The following is a 21,269-nucleotide window of genomic DNA, read 5'->3' on the forward strand; positions in this document are numbered from 1 at the left end:
AAGTCAACCAGGCGCTGGTACGCATTCTACGAAAACACATCTACGTATTTCACAAACCTGTTTCAAAGATCGCGGGACGGTTTCTATTAAGAACAATATACGACATTTGCAGATAAAAACAGCCACGAGTCGTTTACAAAATCCTGATTTCCTAGTGGCCGCCCTCAAATGTCGGCGAAACAAAAAACTTCGATCAATGAATCAGGTAGAACAAGAACGGCGTCCAGTTAATGAAATCGGAGAGCAACCCTCTCTCTAAGCCCTGCGAACGCACCGACCACAATATCGCCTGCGAGGAGAGCGTCCTAATTGTGGAGCCCAATCCGCTAAAAAAATCTCATATCGAGTCACGGATCATCCGGCTCACAATATCCACAGTGAGTACGAATCCGGGAACGCTACCCTCCGCATCCATCAATGAATTCGCTACGTGTTGCGAAAAGCGAAGCGAAGAGTCGCTCCTTACGACTGCTAGCTCGCACATGAGCACGAAGTGACCGAGTTGGTACAAATCACTTTGACCTGAGTTTCATCTCAAACTTTCGTTCAAGAACCAAACAAAGCGGATTTTTGCCGAAAATATTCTCGTTGAACTAAGCCATATCTTCAGGTAGTCTGACGTCACACAACGAGACGACCAACCGTTGTTCGGCCATGACACTTGCCTACTACTATCTGCTCCGGTATCTCGTTGGCATTCCCTCTCGTTCGCAGTGCTGACGCAGTTGTCTGCATGGGCAAAACGGGGCCTTTAATGTTCTCTTATCAATGTGCCAAATATATATTTTATTCCGTAAGCAATACTGCGCCAGGTTTCGAGCCGTCGCATATCCCCGGCGGACGCCAAGCTTGACCTTGAGCCGCAGCTGCGACAACACCTGAACTGCGCCTTAAGAGAAGGGAGGAAGGCGGGAGTGTTAGCATTAGAACGAAAGCTGACGCACCACTCAATCCCATCCTCGCGCACTTCGCACTCGCGGCGTTTCCCGGATCGTACTCTCTTACCGCATGCGATACGAGCAAAGTCCGGTGTGTCATGCGCGCGTCGAAATCCAGGCACGTGTGCCAAAGGGGTGCGCCAAAGGGGTGGACGGCCGCCGCCCAGGGTAAGGAATGGCGCAGTGATAAAAAGACGATCGCTAACAGGAGTAAAAGTGGAAAGAGAGAAATAGGAGTTCGCGTCGAGGTAGATCAGTTGCTATGCAGTCTTACAAGGAGAGGTATCGGCGATGCGCTGAAGCCAGAAAACAGCAACTGAAGAACGCGAACGGCAAGCAAAATGGCGAGCGCAAGACGCTGCTAGACGAGAGCGTCGTGCACCTCTAGACGTACGTTTGGCTCCTTCATTGTGTATCGTGTCTTTAATCATGGCTAAACACGTCAAGCTACACTCGCAGCTACACTACATGCCGGACCTTAAGCGCAAACATTGCAGGTGCGCAACTTACCAGGTTTAGCCACAGCTAAACTACTGCCAATTTTGTTTATTTAAAAATAAATTAGCGCTAATACTTGGACGGGTAAGGAAGAAAACACTCGCGACGATTGACAATATATTTTTACTTCAGCGGTCGCAAAATAAATTGTAACATTGGAAAAGGTGCCGCAGGGTTTTAGGAGTCAGAGCACAAGCTCTATTATACGAGGTGCAACTTCGTATTTCATCGGGCTGGGAACAAAGGATCTTGGCCTAATTAGGTGCCATTACTAACCAAGACTGCGAGGTAGATACTATGCCTTCCGTTAATTAAAAAACAGCGTAAACCAACAATATATAAACGTTTCGCTGCAAAGAATGGGGGATATCGCGTCTGCTCTTAGGTCGGAGCTTGAGTGTTCCTCTAATTCAAACCATCAAACCATGTACAAATTTACAAAATCATGCTTAACGCAGCTTCCGCTCGTATAACTCCATAGTTTCAGGTCATGCTTATACCCTCGTCACTTTTTTTAATACATCTTCACTAGGCCCATGTAGTGCTGCTGAGCGACAATGGAAGGTGGAGAAAGACATATGAAACGCCATAGAAACACGAGATCTCTCAATATACCAGTGGCTAACTCGCAGCAAACAATAAATAAGAAAAGGTGGAGACATCGTGTCTTTGAAGCGTAGACGCGTGAAAACGAATTAATGCGCATGAATGTCTGTTCTTGAGTGCAGAGGCAACTTCACATAAAAGATATCAATGCTTTTATTGCGCCTCCAGTGTGAGATCTTCAATCGTTCTTTTTCGTCAGTATATAGGTGGCTGTGAAAGCAGCTACCGTTTGTCGTTTTATTGTTCTCGCTTATTTAGATCATCAAATACCGTTACATGGTGCCATTTTGTGGTATTCTGTGCCGACAAGAATAGAGCTTCATGTTTGCATTGAAGAGTCTCTGGCGGGAAAAAAAAATACAGCATGCGAATATTCTGAAAATAGGCTCCAGTGCGTACGGATCAGAGAAAAGCGTTTTCCATTGACGCTAAGGAGCAGCTATAGCATAACGCAGTGCATAAACTCAGTCATGGACGACAGGCTCGAGGTTAATCCAGGGATCGTAGTGGCAGAGATATGGCCTAGCATAGTGTGGCCCGATGCTTACGCTTCGCAAGTGTCAACCCAAAAAGCCAGCACAAATCAATTGGTGATAGAGACAACACTAACAGAAGGATTAATACCAGCGACATCATCGTAAGCTTCATTCGCGCTCCTTTACTTTGGCTTTGTCCAGCTGCTTCAACTGCGTGAGTTTAAGATTACTGGCAGCAAACTCGCTGCTGATGGAAGCCAGATCGGCAGCTCCTTTCAGTGCGTACACATAGAGACGCCGCTGTAGTTGACTTGTAGGCGCTGAAACGCTGAGACAGACCATGTCGACATCAGCCGTGGCTGCCTCATTCCAGCAGAAGCAAAACCCAAGTTGCCTGTGAGCAGTACAAGATTAGTACGCTCGAAAAAGTATCAGGCGGCCGAAATTATAAAGACACTCACCAGGCTCCGTAAACCAATCCAAAACATTTCAGCTGCTTATTGCTGCCAACGGGAAAATGCTTATATTCTGTATTTACACGTGGTTCAAGATTCCTGTTTGCGCACGGATGCCCTGACTATTCTGTTTACGAAGGGCAAGGATCACGCGCTCAGTGTTTTGAGGTAATGAGAACACTATGAGGCACTATGCGTGCAGCATTGCATGAAAAGTCACCAGATGTATTGAAAAGCAGTCCTGGCTTGAAGCCTCGAACCTTCTAATTTCACTTAATGCCGATGATTGCTACTGCTTCACCGTCGTCTTTGAGCTCTTTATTTTTTTTTCTTAACGGGAAACATTCGCATTTCAGACACTTTTTTTTTCTTTGTCTGCCCTTGTACCCTTTTGAGACTTGAATTCAATTGGCACAAAAAGAACTAAGTTTCACTGGTATTAATAAAGCGGATTAAATCTTCAAGTGTTTAACAAAGTGAAGCGTCCCTATGATGGAGAGAAATATCAGGGCGTCTGCCAAGAATGCATCGCGCCTAAGTGTTTTCAACGAAATAATAAAACATTATCTCTCATTCATTATCAAGACATACGTCTACTCTGGAAGCGGTTTCTATCCGCTTATTTCCCCGAATAACCACCGTTTGTTTAGTTCAAAACAAAGCACTTTCATACAAGCTTATATTTCAAGTGGCGAGTTCCCTCTCCGTTGAAAGCACAAACCATTGAGACTCTGTTCAAACACATTCCGCTACGAGTCGAAGCATGTAACGATGTCATGGGTGTGTTTCACAACAGGGAAAAACAGGCTCGTCTGCGAACTAAACCAGCCTTCCCAGTACACCGAGCATCTGTCGTTCAGGCCTCCCTGCTGGCTGGCGACCCACTTTTTGGCAGCGCGTAAAGCGTAGCGTTGGTTCCTGTTCCTGTTCATGCATCTGCTATCTGCGCAGAGCGGCCTAGCTCGCCGCGCTACAGTGTTCCACGCACCGATATTTTTGCAATGGCTCTCTTCTATATTGCCTAACGGGAGGATAGACATTTTGCGCATCGTATGCTATCGGATGATAAATAGTAAATGCGCAGCTAAGTATGCCGCAAGTATGCGCAATGGATTAATCACCTGAATGATACGGTGATATGTGAGGTATGCCGAAGCAACTCTTCATAGCCGCAGCAAATAACGAACATGGCGCAGCTGCTTTGGGCATTGTATATATTTTTTTCTTTTATCCTCAATAGCTCCTGGCTAGGACTACGTGCTGGTTGCATTTAATACAGCCGAAGCAGGTGAGTAACATGTTTAAACATTACTATGAAGGCGCTGATAAGCTTTATTCAAGCCCAAATACTGCAGAATGCCGACTGTATAAGCGTGAATCTTTGTCTTGAGAGTAGCAGACAGCCATTCAAGGTCTAAAAATACCTGCAAATTGTTCTCTATTCTACTCTTATTTGTGAGGTTATTTCACTGTCGGTGTACGGGTCGGCATCTACTCTCTGCTCGACTTTTAGATACTCAACACTTCAAGCACCAGACAATCTACAGTAAGCTGCAGTCAACCTTCCAGGCTGTAGAATTTTGGTTTCCATCATATGAATTTTCAAACCAATCTCTCTCATTAAGCTCAATATTCAAGCCTTGCAGTTTGTTTCCTGAAGTTTTTAAGCAATACAAGGTAATTGGAAAGTTTCACATCACCAAACTATTCTTCACTGACTCTCATACAAGCCTGTTCAAAATTAATGTCAATGGATACCTCCTGTAAACAAGCTGTGAATTGCATTGGAGGGATCCAGTCTCCCTACATGGCACCCTTTCTTAAAGCAGACACGCCCACGTCAGTCTTCAGGGAATAATTATTTAGCGCTGTAAGTGCCGCACGGCGCCCAAATTATTGCAGTACATACAACACCCTATTCTGCAGCCCTGCGTGAGCAGTAACACCCCCCCCCCCCTACCTTACTGTTGTAATTAAAACAAATGCCATATCTGCCTAGAGAATCTATAAATATCGATGTGTGTTGGTTTGGGTTCCTTGGTCTTTCTCGATGCCGCTTTCAAAATTCTTGCGTTTATGAGTCACAAAACAAGCGGATCAGAATGCATAATAATACAAATCAGACATGAGCGAACAGCGCGAAAAAACACGGACAGGCAAGGTAGAAGTGAGACAACACAGCGCTGACTAGAAACTGAATTTTTATTCAGGAAGGACTGCTTTTATACAAAAGAAAAGCATAACATTCATGGACCCAAAAAAATAAGCAGATACCATGATTAACGAACGTTTCCTTAGCCAGAGTAATCTACAACTTTTGAGCAAACGAAAAGCAAAAACAATCAATTTTGCAGATTGAAACCGATTGCAACCACGCAATCTCATTCTTGTGAAGGCTAACCGACGGTTTTGTCACACGTGTCTCCCCGTCTTGCCAGATAAAAATGCTTCATTCATTTCCGTGATACTTGATTAGCATTTCAGTGCAATATGCGCGTGCCCTCAAAGTCCGGTGTGCACCCTCTGCAGTTCTGACAGTGAAAAACCAGGTTGGAAATGGGAACTTTGTTAAGGGAATCACGGTGCTGTATTAAGCGTGTATTCACACACAGCCTAGTCTCTCCAATATAGATCTTGCCACAGGGCAAGGTAATGTGATACACTACCCCCGCCTTGTATGACAAAAACACCTCATCATTACAGAAACTGCATTTTTTGGGTTGTTATGTACATTGCTGAAGTGCGTGCTGACCGCTGGTTATATCTTTTCTAGCTTGTTATCTGCCTTAAAGACGAATTTGACATCGCATTGTTTACCAAATTTCTTCAGGCGGTGTGAAACCCCGTGAACGCAAGCGATGGCCACCGCCCTATCTTGCAATCTTCCATTTTTCTCTCAAGTTTCTTTTTTCATCCGCTTAACCATTCGCTCACAGATTTACCCCAGAGTCACTTCTTGAAAGCCTGCTTCCTTCAGGCGACCGGCTTGGAATTTTAAGGAGGCTTCCGTTCTGCGCGGGCACGATTTGCGAGTGCCGCCTTGAAACATATAGATGCCACCGCCTGTTTGACAGTTCTTGAGTGTCCGGAGTCGAAACTGAGCAGTGGTTTGGTCGACTGGGGAGAATTTATTTTATTTTTTATTTAATTATTCGATACTGCCAATCTCATCAGGTATCGTAACAGGGAGGGCATTCAAAGGTACAGAGGCACACAAAATAGCAATGGTAATTAATCAAAGTACATAAAAAATATTACACTAAATTATACATAAGAAGATACGTATAGGAAATAAACCAGAATTAGGAGCATGTGACAAGATTTTGGCGGACAAATAATGCCACAAGCGAAAACACAAATGGGAGGAATAACTTCGTAATGACATAAGAACTCAGTATTTAGCGAGATATAAGTAGTTGATATTCCACACGTGTGCTGAAGGAATCGAATGAGGGATTACTAAAAATGAATGTGTTCAAGGCTTTCCTTTCCCGTATAGCACGAGGAAAGTACGCATATTTGAAAGTGTTAATACGGAATGAAAGCTCGCTCAGAGTGTGTATGGGATTATTACGTGTTTGTCGAGTTTGTGATTTTGATATGTATTTTGAAGTGTCGTCTTTTAATTGATTGCGTATGAGTTTGTACGTGGCTTTAAGGCGCGCTAGTTTTGCTCTGCTTTGAAGGGTTAGCAGGCCTGCTTGTTTGAGTAGTTCTGTTGGTGAGTCTGTCAACCTGTGTTTATTAAATACACATCTGATCTCCTTCCTCTGCGCTGCTTCTATTTGTTTAAGAAGCCTGTTAGTGAAAGGAAGCCAAACAACGTTGGCGTATTCTGATATTGGTCTAAAAAATGTCTTATACGCACGGAGCATTGTTTCAGATGGTGCTAGTTTGAGGCGTCTGTTAATGAAAAATTACTGTTTTAAGGCGGTTGATGTGGCATTGTTAGCATCAGAACCCCAGCTGAGATCACATGTCAGTGTTATGCCTAAATATTTACATTCAGACACCGATAATGGCAGCGTTTGGGCGAGTTCGTTAGACATGTTAAACCTGGAAAGCGCATAAAAACACACGGACAACACGTGTGTCTGTCTCTTGCTGTTGTCCGTGTGTTTTTATGCGCTTTCCAGGTTTAACGTCGGACACCGAAGCAAGCAGAATGTTGTTTAATGTGTACTCAAAATTTGGTTTCTGTATCTTTCTGGTTACAGATAAAGAAACTATTTTTTTAACATTAATGGTCATCTGCCATTTTTCACATCACTTGGTCACTGCTGTTAAAGCCTTATATAAAGCTATCTGGTCATTGACACAGTTAATTTCCTAACACAGCCATCGGCAAAAAGTTTAATATTGTGAGAAATAATAGTAGGTAAGTCGTTGGTAAAAATTAAAAATAAAACTGGGGCTAGAACACTTCCTTGTGGTACACTGAATCTAACATTGGCTGTTTCGGACTTCGCATTGTTGATTTCCCCGAACTGAGTGCGGTCTGTCAAATAATCAACAATCCACTTTACTACAGCGCCGGCTCCAAAGGTTGATATAAGCTTCATAATAAGTTTGGAATGTGATACGTGGTCGAAAGCCTTCGAAAAGTCTAGGAAAATGAGATCGATTTCTTTCTACTAATGAATAGCGAAGGATATGTCATGTGTAATTTCGATTAGTTGTGTGACTGTAGAAACTCCTTTCCGAAAGCCGTGCTGAAAAGGTGTTAAAGCTTGATTTTTCTCTAAGTAGGTAGTTATGTGCTTTAAGATAACGTGCTCTAGTAACTTGCATACTGGGCTCGTTAGTGAAATTGGTTTGAAATTCGGGAAATCTGATTTGCTTCCTCTTTTGTGTACAGGTGTCACTAACTATTTTCCAATCTTTAGGATGGCTGTGTGATGACAATGACTTGTCGTTCCCAGTAGGAATGTCCTGTTTAAAACATAACCTTGATGTCCAAAAACTGTATACACTTTTCCTTGGGTGGCTCCACTGAGAAATTCAGTCCATACCAGAACTCTTCAAAACATTTGATGACTTCTTCAATCACCTTAACAGTAAGGTCTTCGGTGCGCGTGAAGACAATAAAAACATCCACATATCTCATCACCTTGATGATCTTGTCATCCAACCTTTGCTCTGTTTTTCTATCCATCCTACCAAGGTAAATATCACTGAGCACCGGGGCAACCCTGGAGCTTATGCAGATGCCCAATCGCTGTAAAAATTTCTTCTCCTTCCACTGAATTGAGGTAGAATCTGGGTAGATTGGCAAGGCCTCATAGAACGGCTCCAGAATGCCAGACCTCTGAATGAATATCACCTCGTCGTTGTCAAGGATGATTCTTAATAATCAGAGGCAGCACGAATAGACGAGGACGAACTCAATACAACAGCATTAGCGTTGGTTCTGTTGTCTTGTGTTCGTCCTTGTCTATTCGCGCTGCCTCTTATTATTAAAGATCTTAATCGCATATACTGAAGGCGTGCGTTTATGTGCGAAGCAATATTTCAATTAATGACATTGCATGCACCCCAAAACGGATATGAATCTTGGGACCAGTCTGCCATAAGTGCATCTTGCCACATGCAAGAGGAATCTGATAAAGTACAATTACTTCGTAATCCATCTAGGAGGCCTTGTGTTATACTCCACAGCCATTTTCTTCCCTTCTGGAGAAATTTTCAAAAATTCCAGCACATAGGCGACTGACCTTAATATTTACGGCGAAGTCCCGACAGATATCTTTTTCATATTCTCTACATATTTTTTATAATGTATGCATACCTGTGGACCTAAAACATTACTACTTGCCAGTTAGATTTGTTATCCGCAACAGCCTTTTCGTTAACAAGCGCCCTAATATTCCTTGCAAACGCTTTATCACGACCCTTTTAAAGTCAGCATTCTTCAAATCTGCAATTTGAAGCTCAGCTGCTAGGAATCTGCGCGAAGCGTCCTTGGAGAATTTTATATAATATTGTTACGTGGTGGCATATGGAAAGCGATGAAACACGACAACACAACACACACATAACGACGTGAAGACATGACGATGGAACATGCTTTAATGGCTAGCGGTCCTGGCGCGAGCTCTCCGCTCCATGTCACTGCCCGCTTCGTCGTCTTCGTATTAATAACTTTATCAATAGCCCTTATATTGTTTTCGAGTGGGCGGAATGATAAGGCAACAGTTTCTTGAGCAGAGAGGGAACAGCAACAAGCATATCTGTAATAGCAAGTTAGCTTATCGTCTAGACACTGCAGAATGTCACTGAGTGCTAGTTCATGGGTAAACGTTGAATCTATGGGAATAAGTTCGAAAGAATTTAAAACGTCACCAATGGCACCATCTTACATGGCATCAGTATACAGAAAATGAGCATTTGCATGCAAGACGAGTTTGTTTCGTGTGAACTCATGTGACAGCTGACGTTCCCTATATTGAATAGCAGACACTTTGACCTTACACTAAAAATGTTAAGAAGATAGTGAGAGACCGGAAAGCGTGGCGTGACATGGTCCATAGGGTCACGAAGAGTCGGACACGACTGAACGCCTGAACTGAACTGAAAAATTGATTGACACGAGTGTTTTCGGCCATTAATTTTTCGGATCATAGCTCTATGAACGAAGCTGCGAAAATCGCTCGAGTACGTTTAAAACGTTATATGGCGGTAACCGCCGTCATAAACTCGTTCTTGGAAGGCGAAGCTGCGCAAACTTTGTTGCCTTCTTCAGCGCTGAGTAAACAGTGCTACCATCATACATATAATATTTATATTGACAAGGAGCGTTTGCGGGTATGACAAATCGCGAATGAAATGCAGAACGTACATAGGACCCTAGTCTCGCAGTATATATCACTATGCAAATCAGTTGGTGACGGTGGAACGATAAGTTCCGAAAACATAGATCATGACAAGAACGGACAGGACAAACATGAACTTTACACCGAGTTTTATCAAACATCAGGAACGTTTATATACTTCTACCCGGTGGGCTTCAGATGGTTCACAAAAGCAGCAATGATAAAAAAAATTGGATGTGTGGGCGGTTAAGCCCACACATCCCGTTTTTTATTATTGCGATGTCATACCTTCAATGTAACGAATGTCCTATCCCCTATGTACTACCTTCCTTAGAAGGTTTTACGTGTACTAGAAATTCCCTATGTAATACCTTCCCAAGAAAACTTTAAGGTACTAGAAATAAATAAATACAACTTTCTGCTCTCGGAACAGTGCTGCTTTTAATGGTTATTTGGAATTTCGTCAATTAACGTTGTTTTGCGTATGGCGCATAAAGAGAGCAGATTCATTTTTCTGCTGGTTAATTGCAGCGTGATTACTCGAGCACACTGCGCCATGGCGGCCATTGGTTTTGTTTTGCAAAATAATTCGGTGAGCTAGCGATGAGGGTCAAATTGGTAAGACATGATTTTGTAATAAATGAGGACAAGAAGTTAAAATGTACGCCACTTTTCAATCACGCAAATGTTACAAACCGCGCAAAGGGCAGAAAGGAGCGTGAAATTATTGAAGCTTTAATCATTAGAATATATGGGCGTGAAAAGTGTGTTAGTGAGACATCAATTCATACGCACGAGAAAGAACTCAAGTTCTTGGGTTGATAAGATGAGACCTTCGGATGTTGTGGTATGAGTCTGTTGCGCATGCGCTATGCTCTTCAAGGAAGTAGGCGTCGCTCCAATGAATCCGTTGCTAGTCTACACTCGTCCTGTCTTATGTTTTCAATTTCATTCTCAATCTAGTGTTGTAATTCGGTGCCCACGCAATTTCAACCGCATGCAGTCATTATGGCTTCTTGTTTTGTGAAAGGCGCTACAAGATACTTGCACCAACAAGCTCTTGTTGAACGCTACGATAAGTGCAACAAATTTCTTGTAGATGGAGGCAATTTCTCGGTGCTGATCGAATTACTAAATGTCTTAACCTTATGCAGCGATACAAGCTGCGTTAGACAAACATTAGAGATTTAACATCTCGACCGCGATCGCCACTGCGTCTCAACGCGATGGAAACACTCTCCTCTGGCAGCACCACCTGCGATAGACGGAAACTTTATCCATCGAGGCTGCAGAAACAAGGAAATGCTTTCAGCCCCCACCTTACGCGAAGCGAGTCTTCGACTGCTGGGTCTAAAGTGCTCATATTTCTGCCCCCAGTACACTCTTTTTCGCTCAACGCAAAGTGCCTTGACGTTAAAGCGGAATTCACAAACACAACGCTGAAAACAGGGAGGAAGTCAAAAGAAGTCAGGATCTACCTGAATAGACCTAATGCAGCCTACCTGTCCGTAAATTATGAAATGATCTAAGAGGATTTAAACATTGCTTTCATCGAACAAAGTATATTCAAACCCGACTTTCAGACTGCAGAGCGAGGTGTGTAGGGGAGACGCGGCATTTTGAAACCCTTGCAAAGATGACCAAGCGAAAGTTTTCCTCCCCTATTTGCTGTTTTCGGTCTTGTTTGTTGGCATGCCGTTGTATGTAGGCTTGCTTACTTGGCGTGTAGAGGACAGTTGCACGCCGAAGTGACGTCCCGCAAACATGTCGTTTGTGCCGGGACGACAGAATGGCAACAGCAATTTCGTCTAAGCGACGCTGGCATGTGTCTTCAGGCTTACGCGGTATGACCCGCCTCAGCCTCACTAATACGATTTCCTGACGTCCAGAATCAATATGCTAATATGTACACGTACATTTCTGTACGGAGTGGTTTCCAGTGATGCGCAGTTCGAGATGAAATAATGGCTGAGCCGGTCGATGGAAGCGGCGACACGGGAATCTAATTTAGCCCTCGTTGGGAAAGTTCAGTTTCACAGCAAGTACGGTGGGAAATCGTCATGCTACCCCCGAGTTATTATAACACAATTTGCATATTTTTGCATGAGGTGATACTTAGATATTTCAATCGCAATGGTGTAGCTGCAACACAAGGGGAGCAAAGATGAAATCCGATCCCCTGCTCGTTGGACACGTATCTGTTATTCTAGCGACAGCGTTGTGAGGGTAATAAAGATACGCAGAGCTGCACCACACACATCTTATGATGCCGAATTCGCAGGGGTTTAAATTTTAGTTCGCGTTCTTATCTGCCTTAAAGCTTTTTGAGCATATTAAAACAGCGGGAGCGACACGACCTACGACCTTACGCACAAAAGAGACTAATAAATTATTTGCTTCGAGCAAACATCACATTACTCCAATCCTGAAAACTATGCGCAGAACAGTAAAAATGATTTCCTATTAAAGACACTCACTCAGCCACTTTTGGCAAACAAGCGCGCAAAGAAGGCGCCAAAAAAAAAAAACACACACACTAGGCATCAACTCCTCTCAAAGGCTGCTGCTTCATTACAACCAACAATGCCTATATGCTGCCTATTTTTCTGCCCCCTTTTACCCTGAAAGTTAGAACGCAATGCTTCGTTATTTTTGTGACGGCCTCTGCCCTGGTATCGTTTCTAAAATTATTTCCATGTCGAATTTTCAAGGGCTCAGCTGGACCTCCTTTCGTTACACTTGTCTGCATGCTTGTAACCTGGTTTTTGTAGGCGCTTCATCCTGATAACGACGTGAGTCACAAACACTTGAGGAGATAGAGAGCGCAGAGATAATAAAAAAAAATTAGGCCAGAAACATTCTTACTAGATGCCGTGCGTTCATGAATGCGAGAACAAAAAAGGGGGCTCGCTAGCTTTATAGAAAGTTCATCCTTTAGTCACTCGGTCTAATTATGCAGATCACGGGGTGTGTTTCTTTTTTGAGGAGTGTTTAGGGGCAAATAAAAAATGGATTACATTAATATATTGCTGCTTTTCCAGATCGAAGCAGAAAAGGGGACAGGGTCAGATGGTCGCACATTCGTACATCATTGAATACTCTTTTTCAAACCCTTCGGTGACGGTAAACGTTTTGTTGCGTTATACTGGTCAGACAGAAACGTGGCGGCTTGCTTGCTATTAAGCCTGGCTATATAACCGCGCTGTATAAAGCGCTGTAATGGAGTTTTCAGAAAGTCTTCACTACACTTAAAAGCCTTTCAGTGTTCTTAATGAGAAAGCATTACGTCACTATGTGTACAGATTTCTGTCCGCAGACCGCGTCAGCAAAATCGTGTCCGCAGCAGTTGGGAGTAATTGGGAAGAGGTAGAGGTTAATTACTGGTGTCAATGGATGGAGGGTGACGTAATGTTGTTGCAGAAAAAATAATGAGGCCAATAAGTAGTTAGGTAATCAATTAAAGGCAAAAAATGTAAAAGATGTCTGCAGCAGTTGTGAGTAATTGAGAAGTGGTAGAGGTTAATGAGTGGTGTCAATCGATAGAGGGTTAACTAATGTTGTGTGCGAAAAAATATTTAGACTTAAGTTATTAGGTAATTAATTAGAGGCAAATCATGCAAAATGTTGTCGACAGCAGTTTTGAGTAATTGAGAAGTGATAGTGGTTAAGGAGTGGTGTCAACCGATAGAGCGTAACGTAACGTTGTGTACGAAAAAGTAATAAGGCCGATAAGTTAATTAGGTATATAATTAGAGGCAAAAATGTAAAAGTAAAGGCGAAAATGGTCTCATTAGTCAATGGCTTGATGCCAAATTTGAATGTATCAAATACTGAAATTGTGAATTAAATCAGTGAATTAAGGTGACGTCAAGAATTTGACGTCACGCAACCCGAATTAGAGCCGAAAAAGGGCATAGGAAGGGATTTTCGCGCAATTTGAAAATACCAAAGACTAAAATGGGTAAACAAGAAGTGAATTAAGCAGTTAGAAGCAACCAGAAGCAATCAACAGCAGCATCCGTGCTTTCGCATTACTTCAATGCAGATTCTGCAGTGCTCTTTAATTTGTTTAGCAATGCGTTATAGCGTATTTATATTACCATTATACTTATGGATATTCAAGGCTGAATTAAAAACGAATAGTGGCCTTGTTTTCTTCCCCTTCCAGCCATCCGTGGCAGCGTACAGCGTGTTTCCTACATGCAAGCAAATCAAAAGAAGGGAAAAAAATATAAGCCTATGATAACAAGCTCCCGAATCATTTACACGAGAGTAAATCAGCAATAAATGTGTGCTCTGTGACTGACAATTGAGGGAATGACAACTGATTACGTGGATATTCAAGGAATCCTGTTTACAATGAAGCCCCTTCATATAAACATGATGCTGTTACCTACGATAACAGTGCATGCGTCAAGGCTCGGAGTGGGAGGGCACTGATAAATTTTCAGTTTCTAGTCACAATTTACCCTTGTAGGTACAAACATTTAGTATCATACGCGGTGGTTAGGCTATGGTGTGTCGTCACTGACGACTCTGTCGTCAAAGTTATCCAGCAAAAAAAAATTAAACGTTATCTGTTATGAAACTTGCAGTCGAGTAATAATTTTTGTCCGTATTGTAAAAAATGTTTCACAATTTCAAACCCTTAAAATCAATGTGTTAAGTTGTGGTTGTACGGCTGTACGGCAGATATAAATATTTCCTCATATGCTGGAAATAACATCTTTTATTTGAAATATAGTTTGGAACGTCACCCCGATGGCTTTAGGAGGCATTACTGTATCGATATCCTTCGTTTTATTATTAATTTCATTTAGAACGGACAGCGGTCTTGGCGTTTAGGGGCGATAATTGCCATTTAGAATTAGCTTGTGCAAAGCTAATTGTTGTTAGCCTTGACCGCCTAGTAAAGAGCAGAGACATTAGTCTGCCAACCAAGATCCGTATAACTCGTGCTATGGTCTTTCCAGTTGTGATGTATGGATGCGAGAGTTGGACTGTGAAAAAGGCTGACCGCCAAAGAATTGACGCGTTTGAATTGTGGTGCTGGCGAAGACTCTTGAGAGTTCCTTGGACTGCCAGAAGATCAAATCAGTCGATATTGTCGACCATAAACCCTGACTGCTCATTGGAGGGTCAAATTCTAAAGTTAAAGCTCAGCTACTTTGGTCATCTGATGGGAAGAGAGGAGTCGCTGGAGAAAGATTTGATGTTGGGAAAGGTTGAGAGTCGCCGGAGAAGAGGTAGGCAGCGAACGCGATGGTTAGATGGCATCCTCGAGGCACTGCAGATGAAATTATGTCATGTTAGGAAGATAGTGAGAGACCGGAAAGCGTGGCGTGACATGGTCCATAGGGTCACGAGGAGTCGGACACGAGTGAACGACTGAACTGAACTGTGCAAAGCGCGCATTTTACCAATTAATACGTGCATTATTTCAAAGCAAGTTTGTATTACACCACAGTGCTAATTTTTCCACACTGTAAATTTTGATTAATTCATTGATGCCTGTTTCTCCAGACTGAAATATATACGTGTAATCCGCTCACGTACAATGTTAAGGGTGCGCCTATTGATAAATATCTGAAGACAATGAGTCATCATTATTTCTCTTCTTTGCTTTAAACCTCTTCTCTTTCACTGAGTATTTTCACCTGATAATAGAGAGATTTAAATTGCCGGAGACACACTGATGTAGACGTATACCGGTTTAGCGTACCCCTCTGACGCATGCGCCGTTGCCGCGATCGCACTCACCGCTGTCAATGCACGTGCTCAGGAGGGGTCCAGCAAACCGGAACAAGTCTACGTCAGTAAGTCTCCGACAAGCTAAATCTCTCTATTACCTCATACACGTCTTCGCATATTTAATTGCTCAATAAATGTATTTTCTCCGCAATTTTGTGCAATAGTGAGAGTTCATCATAATAATTTTCATCTTTGCTGAGATATTCTTTGTCATTGCCATATTTTCTGAGCCATTCGCAGCCCTTCTTATTGTTTCTGAGTAAATAAAATTTCAATTTTACACAAACATTTTTAAGTTCAAGGAGCTGCTTTCTGTGGTGATGCTCATGTTGGGCATTTTCCTTCTCTCCTCTAAAGTGATGGCAATTTGCAATTTATATTTGCCACACTTCAAAACCCACTCCTCATGTAGTTCTCCTCCCTGCAGTCTTTGCGATTAAAGCAAAACGCTGAAGCGTTATTAAAACGGGAGCGGTGATTTGATCGGATGATATTATTTAACAGTTTCATTACATTCATTACAGCAGCGGGCTGAGGATGCTTCCTGGCGTTATGCCGCCGCAAACACTGGCCGCGTGTCACACTTAATTATTAGGCATATCGACATAATAGGTACTCAAAGAAAAGTAGAGGCTGTATTGAGCTCGAAACGTCGCCGTAATAATCTACTTTACGAAACAGAGCTTTGTAATTTATGTGGTCAAAGGATTTCTTTCTCAAGTATACAAGTAGCCCTAACATGGAGTTCTTTTTCCAGACTTTTTAGCATATAACTCGCGCTTCGAATCCCTTGTATACGCCCTAGACGTTATACCACGTATTTAAAACTATTTTCCAAATCTTTTGAAGACGACCTCAGTATACTAATTTAGAAATACTGAGGACGTTTCTGCTTACTGGCTTTTTATGTGAAAAGGCAACTGCTCTAACGGGCGTATGTGCTCTAAGCTTTTAGTGCTGAATTTTCAATCTCAGTGAGGCAGTATTGAATACGAAGCTATTATGCTTGAAGAGGAAGAGCCCAGGTGCATCTTGTATGTAATTGATAGAACCTGCGTGTTTTTACGACAAAAGAAATGTATGACCAAGTGAAGCCAGGATAACATCCTGTGCGCATAAGGCTGGAGGAGAAAAAGTCGCACTTATTTAAATGAGTATCAGTAAAGTTTAGTTAAAGTGAGACATAGAAGTCAGAAAGTGAGATGTGTCACTAAAGTCTTGAGAAAAGCTATTATACGCACCGTAAAGTAGTGTAACAGTTGTTACACTGAAGAAGTACTGCAGCGGCTGAACGAGGGCGCCGATAGAGCTGAAATTGTTGTTGTTGTTGTTCTTCTCTAATTTGGTGGCACATATCCACACAGGGGGATCGGCCAAGAATTGTGGTGCAGAGATATTAGATTTTGAGATGTATAACTACATTGCAAAAAAAAATGGAACGAGGGCGCCAGAAACGGCCTACACTTCAGCTTCTCTACTTTTACCGATTGCGCTCTTTCGTCTTCTACCTCTAATGCACGTGTCGATATCTTCTGGCCAGGCGATAAGGCTTTTACCATCAAAAATTATTTTAATAATTGTTATGTACATGGCTCATCTTTAGAAAATTACTCTCTGTTCAGAGTTTAGAAAGGAAAGCCTAATTGGCATTATCCCGGTTGCGTACGTGGAAAGATGTCTGAAAAAAAAAGGTATCATGACTTGCCAGCGTTTGTTTATATCTGTCCAAGTAAGCCCACGTGTAGGAGAGCTGGCACAGAGAACAGATGAGTAACAGACTCGCCTTTACAGTGAAAGGGACGCAGGTTTATTTGCAAATAACGAAGTACCAGAGACGACAGCGGCGATACGCAGGACGCACTCTGATCTTTGTGCGTGGCCTCAAAACTGCGCCACTCAAAACGAGTGGCGATCCTATTTCTTAGCTCTTCTTAGTCCTGCTTGAGCTGTTCTGCTCCTTTGCCACATTCTAATATTGCTTGTACGGCGCCGTTTACGATTGTGGCAAGTCTTTACATCCCTGCAGACTCATAGTGCGTTTCAGGGCCACGGCGGCACTGCCGCGGGCTGTTTAGAACTCTAGTACTTGGCATAAATGAGATGGAGGCCAAGATTTAAAACAAATAATTGTGATAAGCAGCCTTGACGGGTGAACTGGCTGATTAACCGATAAAACGAAACTTGCTCTGTTTGGACTGTCCGAGATGCTACCTACCCTGCAAGCCGCGCACTGAAGCGGTTTCGCGTGCATACTGCCCTGCACTTTTTGCATGCTACTCGCTTTGTATCTCACAAATGTACTCATATTGTGAGCCTGTTATTCATGTTTAAATGATAGTGGTTTAGAGTTTACCGCACTGTTCATTTTCTCCTAGAAACGCTGCACCTCGCCACTTGTTACCCGGTTTTTTTCCTTGACAACTGGCCAAAGGTGGCAGATTGTCTTTACTAATACGAAATTCCATTTTAATCGACCGTTATTAGTTAACGACAGAAATTACACTGACAACAGGGACTCGGTTTATTGTACATTATCTCTACCTGCGAAAGTTACTGGTTTTTGCAGCTGTTTTTCCCTCCCTGGAGAGCTTAGCATCACCAAAAACACGAACCGGGGAGCTTGACCAAGGCTATAAAACCGAGTTTATTGCTGGAAAGAAAAGGTATATACAATAAATCTGCCATAAACGCATGTAGCAGAACCTTTTGCAAGCCACGGCACTCCAAGCGCCCTATCCTTAGAGAGTTCTGTCTCGAAAGCTTTTCAAAAGCCGCAGTAACATTCAAGTTGCCGTCCTCACTAGCAACATTCTCGGTCCTTTATCTACCATAACAGCCCTAACGTTCACTCAAGGCTCAGTCTCTCCACAAATTTAGTTTCGGCATACTGCCTTGCCGCCAACGTCACCTTGTAGCGTTGCCGCCTGTAATGCGCGGTTTCCTTTGCCAGCATGAATAGCAAAGAAAGCTAAATGCATGCGTAAGCTGATATTTGTGCGATGGTTCGCGGCGCGAGCGGAAAGCTATTATGTCACCGTGCCTGCAAGTGTTTACCCTAGGCAACGCTGTCCCTTTCAACGGCCTTGTATATTTCACGACGGACGGCAGCTTACAACTGACTCGTGTACCGCCGATGATGCCCGCAGAAATAGAAAAGCTCTCTTGTGTTACAGGCGGTACCCCGGTAATCTCAACAGCCATGCACATTGATACAATCTCGCAGATTACGATGATGCTTGCCTTCAAATCAAGGCAGTCATCATCGATAGAATGCTCGCACTGGCAGTTGAGGTTTTCCGTTCTTTGTCTCCAGAGTAAATGTAGTAGTCCTCGGGTATTGTTTTTTTAACCTGATCCTCATTTATTGTACTTGTTCGCATCGGAAGTCGTAGGTTGTTTGTCGGAGGGAAAAGAATGTTTTCATAAGCATATGGTCAAAGAAGCCCAAATACGATTTACGTCATTCAGATTTTGCTACCTTATTGATAAGTATACTCAAAAAGGTTTGCCTTCCTTCTCTTACGGCATACAGGTCCCAGTCCCTGTGACCTGTTCCAGCGTCGGTCGCCGTAACGCAACGGGGACCGGTCTCCGCACCGCCGGGGCTCATGTCCATGCCGCCTCCAGAACATGACCAGATGGACGCCACGACGATGGCGCATCGACCGGCACAGAAGCGCCGGCGCTATATTCCGAGCCATAAGGGCACTGTGTCTTCTTGTCGCTGTGCTCACCGTCATATTCTGGGTGCAAGCGCTCTACCGATTTTCCGGAATCGGCGATCAAAAGGACGACGTAGGTGACGTCATAGTTTCGCTCTCGACAAAACCTTACACCGCGGCCACTTCGGTGGCAGCTCCTAGGACTAGGCAGTCATCGTCGGAAGGAGTCACTACGTCTCCATTGTCACCAAAAGTCCAGCTTCCTGAAACATTTAAAGAACAGCCCTCGAAAGACGGAGACTGGGTCTCAACGGACGCGTACCCGAGGACGAAGCTTAAGGTTTTTCTGTATTCCGCGTACCTGGACAATCGCCTCGCCGTCCCCGCCGTTCGCGTGATAGGCGCATACGCAAGTGTGGGCGGAGCTCAGTTATCCTGCCGGCTAGAGTATGCCAATGGCGAGGCGAAGGTGGTCGCAGCTGCACAGAAGACCATAAACGAAAACTGGAAGCTGAAGTACGGCGCGGCTTTCTTTACGTGTCCATACAGCGACGAGCCCGACACACCCCCGCCTGCTCGCGTGAGGCTCAAAGAGACGTACGAATTCCAGTGGAGCCCCTCGATACCCGTTTGGCCCCTGGAGACACGGCCGGACCACCCTACAGGACGCTTCGCGGTGTGCGTCAAGCCGCTTCACTACGAGTATGACAGGGCATCGTGGCTTGCTGAGTTCGTCGAATTCCATCGCATCGTCGGAGTTGACCACTTCCTGTTCTACAACCACAGCATCGGGAGCAACGTCGAGCGGCTGCTACAAGTCTACATTGCAAAAGGGGTTGTCACGAGCCTACCTTGGAACCTGGACATTAAGTAAGTAGAACGAACAAGTATGGCTTTTCTTTTATTGCCATTCTATTTCAGCGCCTAAGTCTTTTTAGTGGGCAGGTAAGGCTTAGTTACCATGAATATTATGCCATAAATATATCAGTGTGCCGCCGCAGGTCACACCCTTCTTTTTTTTTTTACAGAATTTCGGCTTATGCTATTATATTATAGCATACTTATTAAAACTATCGAATGCCATTCTCTCAAAACTCGGAATCGACTGTTTGTAATCAGTTTACGATAATTATTCTGGCAACAAGAAAAAAAAAGTTGAAGTCAAACGTTGATTGCTAGCTGAAGTCATACGTTCTGCAGTGGCAAATCTTTATTCAAGTCACACTCTGTTACTTTGCTAAGAGAGGTGATGGTTGTTTTTTGGTTTTTTTTTTTTGAGATGATAAAAAAGTAATTTGTGCTATGCACATTGCAGTGAAGCCTATTCAATTCGGATCCGGTAGGGCTGTTTTGCCAGTGTGAAGAAATAATTTGCAGTTGTCTACAATTTCTGAACAGCGGTGTGATTTGTGCAGGAGTTCGTGAGTCTTGTCGATTGACTGCATCGTTCGCATCGTTCGTAGGTCCCAAAAGGAGATACGCACCGAGGGTCTGTTTGCCGCCCTCAACGACTGCGTCTATCGCTGCATGGACCACTTCGATTACGTCCTCGTCTTGGACCTGGACGAGTTTGCCGTGCCCCGGAAAGAGGACACGCTGCCGGCAATGGTGACGAGGTTAAAGCGCTCGGCGCCACGCACCATGAGCTACGTTCTGCTCAACAGCTTCTTCTACCTGTACTGGGAGAACGACACGGCTGCCTACGGGGCACCTCCGGAAACTGCTCCCGCGGAGATTCCGTACATGCTGACGCAGTTCAAGACGCGACGTTCCAGGAAGGTCTTCCGCGTCGGTTCGCGCTCCAAGTACATTGTGCGACCGGTGGCGGCAGTTGAAGTAGGAAATCACGTCGTGTGGCGTTATTTGGGTGAGCTTCGTATTTCTACATTCCAGTAAGCTCTTCGTTCTTAGGGTCTCTATAAGGCCTGCACGTGATTTTTGATTCCTGTGAGCCTAGAGGTCTATTGGTTTTCCTACAATTACAGGGATACCTGATGCTGTTCATCTCTGAATGCATGCATGCTCCCATTCTTCTCAGTATCACACAGAATAAAAAGAGGCATGAAGGCTG

At 43.7% G+C, this 21,269-nt stretch overlaps 1 protein-coding gene across 5 annotated transcripts in view; it reads left to right on the forward strand.

Annotated features, from left to right (window-relative positions):
* LOC146177226 (uncharacterized) overlaps positions 1–21,269 on the forward strand; it is a 113,893-nt gene that overhangs the window by 82,563 nt on the left and 10,061 nt on the right. For 3 of the 5 annotated variants that reach the window (XM_084580401.1, XM_084580402.1, XM_084580407.1), the window contains exons 2-3: positions 19,069–20,068; positions 20,662–21,065. In XM_084580401.1, the coding sequence (XP_084436527.1) occupies positions 19,167–20,068; positions 20,662–21,065 (1,306 nt within the window). In that variant the 5' untranslated portion in view covers positions 19,069–19,166. Of the gene's footprint in view, positions 1–4,213; positions 4,262–19,068; positions 20,069–20,661; positions 21,066–21,269 lie in introns of all 5 variants that reach the window. The other 2 variants (XM_084580403.1, XM_084580406.1) reach the window with 1 other exon arrangement.

Source organism: Amblyomma maculatum, chromosome 10, assembly GCF_055883805.1.
Source record: "Amblyomma maculatum isolate TAMU_Amacu chromosome 10, ASM5588380v1, whole genome shotgun sequence".
Lineage (NCBI taxonomy): Eukaryota > Metazoa > Arthropoda > Arachnida > Ixodida > Ixodidae > Amblyomma > Amblyomma maculatum.